The 10,812-nt window shown below is 27.3% G+C and overlaps 1 protein-coding gene across 1 annotated transcript; it reads right to left on the minus strand.

Annotated features, from left to right (window-relative positions):
• Nucleotides 1-661: 661 nt before the first annotated feature.
• Nucleotides 662-10,805, minus strand: LOC107443629 (uncharacterized). The gene is made up of 4 exons (XM_016057569.4): nt 10,202-10,805; nt 8,496-8,630; nt 4,948-5,092; nt 662-3,107 (listed from the first exon to the last, which is right to left on the minus strand). The coding sequence occupies exons 1-4, from the start codon at nt 10,348-10,350 to the stop codon at nt 1,845-1,847; spliced, it is 1,692 nt and encodes a 563-aa protein (XP_015913055.1). The 5' UTR covers nt 10,351-10,805; the 3' UTR covers nt 662-1,844.
• Between the last annotated feature and the right edge of the window lie 7 nt (nt 10,806-10,812).

Genomic DNA, 10,812 nt, shown 5'->3' on the forward strand with positions numbered 1-10,812 from the left:
AAATCCATTGAATACACATCACTTCTCCTTAATTATTGCTTCCTAAAACAAACTTCCTTCTCTTAACCTGACACTATTGTTTTGCCCCTTAGAAATATACAGGAAACTTGTAAGAAATGGTAGAGAAGCATTTCAGAAGTCTCTGTGGCGGTTGGGGACATCACAAGAGTGTTCAGGATGAATTAGTTTAAAACTGATTCCAATTCTTCAAACCTTACTACAATACAAGTTTGCTTAAATTCCACAGAAGAAGGAATTTTAACTGCATCGCTTTTTTTAATATTGTAACAAAAGTGTTATTGTGAAAAAAATAATATTGTTACACGTCACATCCGCCAGAGTACTCATTTACCAAATGACCTTTCACTACACCTGAGAAACCCTCTTTCTATAACAAGACTAGCAAAACAAAGTTTCTGGAAATTTATTGTGGAGCTCCTTAGAGTTCCAGCCAGAGCCTGTGTTTTCTGAAAAGTAAAGAGGAGAAAACAGAATGCGAAACTTTGACAAGAAATATTCTTTGGAAGAAGAGAAGAATAAAATTAGAATTCCTACAAGGAACTAACAATTTTACCAGTGAAATGTAGTATTAAAGAATTTCCTTAAATTGCAAAATAAATAAATCATATGCAAAACACACAAAAAAAATTATGAAAACAAATTAAAAAACTGTCTTTATTTAATGGAATAAAAAATGCTGTTTTTTCAAGAGGGGTTATAAACCTCTCTGGATGCTTCAATGAGAACATATAACAAACTATTATGACAAATAAATTAGTTTTGAGTGTAAAAAGCTTAAATATGACACAGATATGAATTTTATGTTAGTTTGATTTCTAACACTGACCAATGTCTGAGGAAAGAGTTAAATTAATATATTGCACAAGTAAAACATAATTGATGTAAATAAATATTTAGAGATAATTTAGAGTAGAAAAAATATAATTTCACGGGCAATATATAATATTTAATATGTGTGATATTAAATGAACACTCAAGTGAGAATCTTGAGTTTGAGTCACATGCAGCATACATATTTTTCTCAAACCTCCCCAGGGCCTTTAAAAATTACATCTAATAAACACTTAATGATCAGAAAATGTTTTTATTATGTGAAAATTTACCACTACAAACACTGAAAACTTGATTGAGCTTGCACAGGTAGTGTTTAAACAAGTATAACAAAAATGCTTTTTCTTATTCTTCAAATGGTCAGAGACAATTGCGCAGCCACGAATCCATAAACCAACTCCTCCAACCCCGAACCAAACCAGTTTGAGAGCACTGAGATTACTTTTTAGATAAGGCCGATAAAAAACACATAATTCTTTAAACTGATATACAAATGATCACTATTAAATTTTTGACTTTGATTTAGAATGAAAGCAAATGTTCAAAAACAACAAAATAAAAATTGGTGTTTGAAATGGGCTTCTATGGTCATCTCATTTTAAAAAGGCTATAATTTGATAAAAAAATTATAAAACATAATTAAATTCATGATAAAATATTATGTAAAATACATGTAATATACATCTTAATAGATTTTTTTAAAATCGATTCTGAAAATGTCACCGGTTTAATTTTTTAATCCTTTTTTATCAATGAGAATTTAAATCATAGCAGGTGTTAATGTACACTTCGATTATTGCAGAGATTTAAAAACATATACATTTTTAAATTTACTATAAAGAAAATAAAAGTTGATGTTTTATAACATTTTGAGAGAAGAAAAAAGTATTTAAGAAACTTTAAAAACTGGAGTATAAACAAACCATCTTAAAACTGATCCCATATTCTAATTGTCCTTTTAAGAGTAAGAAAAAATAAAAGAATACTTTCAATCAAGACATAAACTCATCAATAGCTTCTTCTTCAATTCTATGATAATCTAAGAGGTGAGTTCGTAAAAAGATTGAAGAATGGAATAGGCTGCGACATAATTTACACCTTGATAATAGAGTTTCAGTAGAAGTATAAGAAAATCCATTATAATTTTGATTATTTGCAGGCATATAATTATAATTTGGAGTATTGAGATTAGAAAGGCAAGTTGATCTATTAGAAACCAGACCACCATCATTAGAATACATATTAAGAACAGAAGGTGAAGCATATTGAAGTGATGAATGTTGAGGATATAAAAACTGTGATATATAACTGTCTTGTAAAAGTTGACATTTTTCAGTTTGGCATTTATCCATTGAATTCAAAAGGTTACAGTCATATAGAACTGCTTGACTATCAGATATATCTATATGTGGAGGTATAATTTCCTCTGGGTGAGGATTTTCAGTAAAAATGGTTTGTTCAGTCATATTAGGAGCAGAACATAAATTTTGAGGAGGCATTATCTGTCCACAAGTATTTGAAACTATTTCTGGATTTCTAATAATTTTGGGACATTTTTTATCATTATTATGACTTTTCATATGACTTCTGAGCTCTTGTTTTTCTATGAAGGTTCTATCACAGGTTTCACACCTATGAGGCTTCTCATTGAGATGCCTTTTCATGTGTTTATGCATATTGCACCAAGCCCGAAAGCTTCTGTCACAATATTTACAACGATGTCTTTTAATATCAAGATGAAAATCTAAATGAACACGGTAACCACTTCTTGATTTAAATGATTTTTCACATTTATCACACTTATAAGTCCGCTTATCACTGTGTACAGTCATATGTGCTGTTAAAGCTCGTTTCACACGAAACAATTTCCCACATTCTTTGCACTGGTAAGGCATTTCCCCTGTATGTCTACGCCTGTGTCCAATAGCAGATGATAAATGGATAAAAGCTTTATCGCAAAATGCACATTTGTATGGTTTTTCCCCCGAGTGAACTCTGTAATGAACTACTAAAGCAGCTTTAAATCGATATGTATTTCCACAATATTCACAAATAAAGGGTTTTTCTTTTGTGTGATTATAACTATGTCTCTCTAATTCTGGCTTAGTTACAAATGCTTTATTACATTTATCACATTTAAATTCTTTCATAGGGTTGCCATGTACTCTTATCATATGATTTTTTACTGAAGATTTATTACAGTATTTCTTTCCACAAATAGAACATTTATTTGGATTATCTTCTCTGTGAGAAGCCTAAAAAAATAAATAAAATAAAGCTTATAGTGCATAATAAAAAGTCTTATGTTGATTTTAAAACATTTAAACTGACAAATTATACAAGGATTTCAAATTTCTTCCAAAGTGGAAAAAACTATCCCTCAAGAGGAAAAAAATAATTTTTGAAAAAGAAAATTTAATTAACAGTACTAATTTCCAAAAAAAAAAAAACACACCATTTTTCAATAAATGAAAACTAAAAAGCAACAATTGAGAAGAAAAAGAGATTAATAAATTTCTTAAGAAACTAACTTGTAGTTTCTTTCAGTACTTTTTGTCAATAAATAGAGTAAAAAGAACGAAATATTAAAATTATACAAAAAACTGTAAGTATAATAGTCAAATTTCATAAATAGAATTAAATTAATAAATCACATAATAATCATAATTGAAGCTACAAATCAGGCATGTTGTATTAACAATTTCAAATAGTATAATTAAAAAAAAAAATATTTTATACAAAGATAATTTTTATATATCAAATTGTTTTGTAAGCTGATATTTATTTCTCAAAAGGCTGTGCACTTTTCTATGTGACATTACTTATAAGTAATGTCCCATAGAAAAAGAAAACACAGTTTTAAACACTAAATAGAAAATTTCTCAAAAATTTAATTGCCACATTTGTGAATATTGTCAGATATACTTAATACACACACACACATATATATCACATATGGAAAGTGCAGCTGAAAATTAACGACTGGTGACAGAACTGCCAAGTGTAACCAGGGCTCCAGGGACTGTAGGAACATAACTGTTGGGGCCCTTACTGGTTGTAACTTTAAACCCAATTTACTTGTAGTTCAGTTGAAAATTGCTTTAAGTTATTTATAACATAAGCTAATTATGCGATATGTATATATATTATAAATTACAATATAAATTTGGGTTAATATTTCTTTCAAATTTTATCATAATTCAAATATCAATAATTCATAAGGAAAAATACAAACAAAAATTGAGGGTCCAAAAAAAGAAGGCAAAGGCTTCTCAGGGCTCTTGATGAATCTGGGGATGAGTGTTGCACTTTAGCAAGAAAAAAATATCATTATTCCTTCAAAGTAGTTTTAGACAAACACTACATTACTTCAAAAGACAGTGATCTATCCTTTTATAAATACTTAATACTGTAATAGTTTTGCTATCAGTCATTTGTATTATCGGTACACGGGATAAAAATTTAAACATAAATTACATGAATATCTATAAAATATTTATACAATAATTAACATAAATTGTAAAATATTTGATATACATAAAATAAATATTTGTATAATATTGTGCACATTAAATGATATTGAAAATTGATAGAATATCACTGGAAGATATCCTCCTATATCTTATGATGACATATGTATATTTTAATATGCCTGATTTATTACGCTATATAATATTGCAAAAAGATGCTGGGGGAATATTGTCATGCAATTTTTTTCATTATTAAAAGAACATTATTGGCATTATCTGTCGATCTTACTTCGATATTTATATGATATTTCAATATGTCTAACTTTTGACTAAGTAATTAACTGAAAAAGATATTGGAGTACATAAAATTTTTGGAAAAATTTGAGATGTTAGTGTCACATGGGTCTCCTTTGTCATTGCTCAATCACTTTTTTGAGCACATGGATAGTCAGAAATAATTTTTGAAATAGCTATCTTATTGACTAATAGAGAATAAATGAAAAATTGAAAGAGTGCTTAAGATATGTTGCATAATGCAAATAGGCAGTACATAAGGAAAGTAATGTATTTAACACATGACGACTAAAAAAGGTAAAGTTTTAAAGCATTAGTTTAGAATAATTACCACATGACTTCTAAAAGAGTAGCGCCAAGCAAATTTCTTTCCACAAACTTCACATTCAAGATGCTTTTTGCCAGTATGACGACTAAGATGTTCTTTTAATCTCTCAGTGCTTGAAGCTACATGACCACAAATTGTGCAGGAAAACCTTTATATGAACAAATTTCATTAATGCATAAATTATTCATTAAATAGATATTAAAATGCAGTAAAACATGAATAATTTGAAAATGTTTAATTTATAATTCTGGACAAGTAAAATATTTGCTCGGTCTCTAGAATTCTGTACTAAAAGAATGCTAAAAATCACGCATAATAAAATCAGGGGTCTGTCTAGGTTTTTCTGAGAGGTACCTATTTTGTGAAAATTTAGACATAATTTGTGAAAAATTAAAAATTATATTATAAAAATCAACACAAAAATATGGATTTATCGTTTCTTAAGGGATACAAAAATAAAATTTTAAGAAAAAGTATTTTGTGAAACTACCGTTTTCCTTAAGTTGAATTTGTGAAGGTACCGATAAACGGTAGTAAATTCGGTCTGAACAGACCCCTGAAAATTCTTTTAATGGGTAATTCAAATTTTTTTTATGAATGCCTTATAAATGTTATGACAAAAAAGACTCAATTTTAGAAAATGGTGTAACTACAGATAATGGCTTTTTATTTTTATATTAAATGTCATATTTTTCGATGTAAACAAAAAGGTGTATTTTGTAGGTCATTAAAAATAAAAAGTGGTTTTTAACCAAAATACTTGAAGACATTTTTACAAGACAAAAACAAACTTTATTGATCTAAATTTTTTTTCATCATAATAAAATCTCATACTTTTCAATATAAAAAATAAATAAAATCAAAAAAGTATTTTTAGTCGGGAAAATTTTTATTTTAGCCAAAATAAAGGCTCTAGCTTTTTCGTTCTGTTTATCAATCTCTGTGATTACTCCTCATTCATAATTTTTTTCCCTTAAAATTTGATTTAGTAAAAATAATTTATTTAAAAAAAAATCATTGCTATTATAAATTCATCTAAACACATTTTGTTAACATGTTAAACATAGCATCATAAAAGGATACCTGGATTTTAAACCAACAATTGTCCTTAAAAAAAAATACTTGAACTTAGGATTAGAGAAATGTGGGATACAAAAAAAGTAGTAAATGAGAAGAAAATTTACTTATTATCTTTAACCTTAGTGGATCCTTATATCATAGAGCAGGTCAAATTAGAAACATTTTCTATCTTTCTTGAGCCTTTTATGTTATTAAAAATTTTGATACAAATGTTAAGATTTATATTAGGCAATATAAATCTTATATTGTCAAATAAATGTTGTCTTTCATTCTCTTTTTTTTATTATGTTTATTCATTTTTTTTATTATTATTTTTGACTTTAAAGTCAAATGCAAGAGAGTTAAATTTTTTCTACAAAAAGGGATAAAAAGTGATTTAAAACAAAAGAAGTTTAAAACAAACAAACAAAAACAACAACAACTTGCGTTTATTGTATGAATGAAAATGGCCCTTCCAGTATGCCAAATTTAAATTTAGTAATTGCATTTCTATGGACTGCAGAATGGTTCACAAATTTTTTTTTTTTTTAACTTCAAACTTAACAGTTAATATATCAAGAACTATCAAATTGACATAATTTGTCAAATTTTTTATTTCATCATCATTTACAAAATCATTTTTCATTAGCATTTTTCTACAAACCTTTGTAAGTTCAAGTCTCGAAGTCTTATTGTTTTTGTACAACAAAACAAAACGCAACGTAAAGCAAAAAAAGCGTGAAAAGCAGTTAAAATTGTAATAACTTTTGATCTGGATAAACTAATTAGAATTTAAAAAAAAGTTCCATAAACAAATATGGCTCTTTTAGCATGTAAAATTTCAAGTCGGTAGTTGCATTCTTATGCAATATTCCTTTTATGGAAAGAGAAAAATTTTGATTTATTTTGGCTAAAAACCATTTTCTTTCCATTAAAGAAAAAAAAAAAAAAAAAGTGTGTTAAAATTTTTTTACATTAAAAAATATATAACATTTAACATTATTTGAAAAATTTGAGGTCAAGAAACTTTGTTTTCGGGCTAAAAAAAATTTAAATATTCTGACTAAAAATCACTTTTATCTTTTAAGTGACCAAAAATAGAAACCAATCTCTTGATTTTCTTTTATATTGAAAAATTTCGTGTTTAGAAGAAAAAAAAATTTTTTTGCTAAAGAAAAAAAATGACGTTAAAAATTTGAGGTGAATATGACAACTAACATAATGAGAAAAAAATTCACATACAAAAACTCTAAAAAATCGTATCTATTTTGGTTAAAAAAATTGAGGTCAAGAAGCTTTGTTTCTGCGCAATGAAAAAATTCTAAATTATTCTGGTTAAAAACCACTTTTTATTCTTTTACTGACCAAAAACAAAAAACAGCCTCTTGATTTTTTTTTTGTTGATCCACTTGAATGAAAAATATAAAAAAAAAAAAAACATAAAAAAATTTTAACATTAATAGAAAAAAAATTGAGGTCAAAGAAGCTATGTGTTTGTGCTATGAAAAAAAATCTTTGAATTATTTTAGGTAAAACCCACTTCTTATTTTTGTTAAAGACAAGAAGCACTCTTGATTTTTTTTTTTACATTGAAAAGTATAATATTTAACATTACTGTTCAATTATAAATATGTCATTTATGGGTCGTTTTTTAAAAATAGTTATTGGACGTTTCTTGACTATTCCTTCGTGGTTTTTTCAATGCTGATGAAATTAATACGATGTTATGGTTAGCAAATTTTACATTTTAGCTATAACTTCTTTAGAAGCTTGATTCGCGATGATTCTATCATAAATCCGCATTTTAATTCTTTATTGTTTTTTTATATTACTGATTGTTTTTTCATACATTTCAACATCGTTTTTATAAGTTACTTACTATTTTGACACGCAATATATAAAAAAAATTCTAGAATTGTCCTTAATTTGAAATCAATTTACAAAAAGTGTGAATTTAACTGAGGAATTATTTTTAATTCAAACCAATTCTCTTTAAAAAAATTAAGAATATTTTTAATGTTAAAATAAAAAACTTGGTTTATTTTTGGTTCTTAAAAGCTATGGAAATATTTGTGAACAATGCCCTTTTTAAGATCTAGAATGAACACTTCAAGGAGTACGAATGGTTTATGTCCATCAAAAGCTGAAATTCTAAGAAAAACATATTTCAAGATGAGCAATAACCGTTTTTTCCATACACAGTCCATCTTCACTATATTATAACTGTCAGGGAAAACCAATTTTAAATGTTATTTATTAGTCAAACTTAGTAAAATTTAAAATGCAACAAACAGCAATCCAATCCTTATTTTTGTGAGAAATGGATGCAAAACTTTTTTCACTCTTGATCTTCAAATATATTTTAAAAATAAAGCTCATTTGGATTCTTTAATTGCAATTTTAGAAATGAAAAAAAAAAAAAAAAAAACTGTAATAAGAACAAACAAGAGTAAATAAATTATAAATTGTATTAGTTATTCATAATCTCATACCCTCTACTTTTAGTTTTTGAGGGCTGTATTGCATCAGGTAATGCTTCGGTGTCTTTGTCAGAATTTGGCTCTTCAAAAGATCCATTGTCTTCCAAATCAGGAGAGTCCACACTTTCTTCATCAGAAGTTGAATAACTGTGAGGAAAAAAAAATATTAACCAACATTTGAAACGCCTAAAACAGCTGTCTCAACAAATATTTAGTTAAAAAACTTACAAGGCTTAATTTTATGATAAAAAACTAAAACTTTCAATTAAAAAAAAATCCAAACAAAATTAAAGCAATTTTAAGAATAAATAGATAATATTTCTCCTTTTTATGACAAGACTAATATATTCTATACTATTTATAGGCTTCATTGTATAGTACACAAAAAAAAAAAAAAAAAAAGGGGCTACCCTGATTAACTTTTGATCTAATGATCAGATCTTCACATTCCAGGACTCAATCCTAAAGGTTCAATGGGGGTGATCTCAAATATGCTAATTAATTAGTGTAGATAATATTTTCAGTTAAGAAATCCAAACTTTCTCTGAATAACCTTTTTTCAAGGTATTCGGATTATTAACCCCAAAATATTGGGGAATCTGGGAAATATAGTCCCAATCGTTTGACCTCCTTAATGTTGATTTAACTTTTTGAGTATTCCTTATATCCTGATAACTCTTTAAGTGAATTGAAAATTTTCTGCACACAATTATAAAATCCGTTAATCGAAAAGTAATTCCTTGCAAAAAATTACTTTTAGTAAATATTTATTATTTTAATAGTATAAAAATTACAATTGAAAGGTATAAAATTATTTACGCCACTTTAAAGAACGTTATTTCATTTAGCGGAATACAAAATTGCAGAAAATCGATCTAATAGTTTCTGAGAAATCGAATTTTAAACATCTGTCTAGTTTGAAATTCAATTTCTCAATAAAATTTAATGCAGTGATAATAGCTTCTATGTTTTAATTCATTTTAACTAACAATCTGACATAAAATCATGCTTTACCTACAGCTGAATTACAATGACAGCATATTAAAGAAACTGAGAAAAAAAGTTATATGGTTTGAGAACTAAAGTATAAAAACATTTAAAAACACTTTAGAACTAATTTTGATCAACAGAGGAACTGTAGGGGAGATTTCTGTATTGTGATCTGTGGCAGAATAATTGCCAAGTCTTGGCAACTTTAGGGCAGCTGTCAGAGAGAAACTAAAAATAACATCACAGTAAGGGACCAACTTGAAAGATATAACTCATAACCGCCCCTGGGCAAACATCGACATGTTTTTTCTTAGAAAAAAAATTGAAAGTTTAAAATCTATTTGTCACTTTGGCCATTGTAGTTGGCGCGACAGATCACGGTAGGGAAATATCCCTGTACTCGAATGATCAATTTTCAGATGAAATAGGTTTTATTGTATTATTAATAAAAAATACCTTGTAGATATGGGTTTTATAGTATTAACAATTCCCCATTTTATTTTGAAAACCTCACACAATTATTATGACAACATATTAATGAAATTGAGAATAGAAAAAAACTATGTGCTTTTGGAACTAAAATTAAAAAAAAAAAAGACATTAAAATAAACATTTTGGAAACAACTTTGATTAACAGAGGTATCAGATTATGGATGATATCGGATTTCACTGAGTTAATAAAAAACAAATACAAAATTACACAGTTTATAAAAAATTTTTTTACTCACTCTTTTTCAATTTTAGAAAACTTTTTCTGCTTTCTATTAGCAGTTTTATCATTTTGGATGTCCGAGGTTATTAACCGATTGGCTATTTCAAAAATACTTCGTTTTAATCTGTGCTGATTTTGTTCTTGGTCTAACAATACTTGTGCCATTGTTGATAACTAAAAGGAATAATAAATTTCCAACAAGTCAAAGGAGAAGTTAAGAACGTAAAACACGCTTTACATAATCAATCCAAATTAAAACTTTCCGATCGTTAAAACATAACAGACTTATCACTTTCGTCTTCTAAACGCTGTTGATATAAATACACGAAATCAAGGGAACATGCTGCTCATCGCGAGGGCACACATGTTGCGTATAAACCAGACGTTGCTTAGCAGCCGCGACTAATTATAAAAGACGGATTGACGTGATCAAAGTAAGCGAGCGCATTCAAATTAATAATGTAATATGTAACAAAAATAAGTAATGAAACAAAAATATGAACCACAAATTGTTAGGGAAAAGGGAGAGAGCAAAGGGGAAATATATTTCCCTATCCCTACATTCGTAATTGTTTTGTATTCAACAAATTTGGGGATTTTCCTTGTTCGCCAATAGGGGATAGAATT

The sequence above is a fragment of the Parasteatoda tepidariorum genome, chromosome 12 (genome assembly GCF_982258835.1).
Source record: "Parasteatoda tepidariorum strain Cologne lab strain chromosome 12, Ptep-v5.0, whole genome shotgun sequence".
Classification (NCBI taxonomy): domain Eukaryota; kingdom Metazoa; phylum Arthropoda; class Arachnida; order Araneae; family Theridiidae; genus Parasteatoda; species Parasteatoda tepidariorum.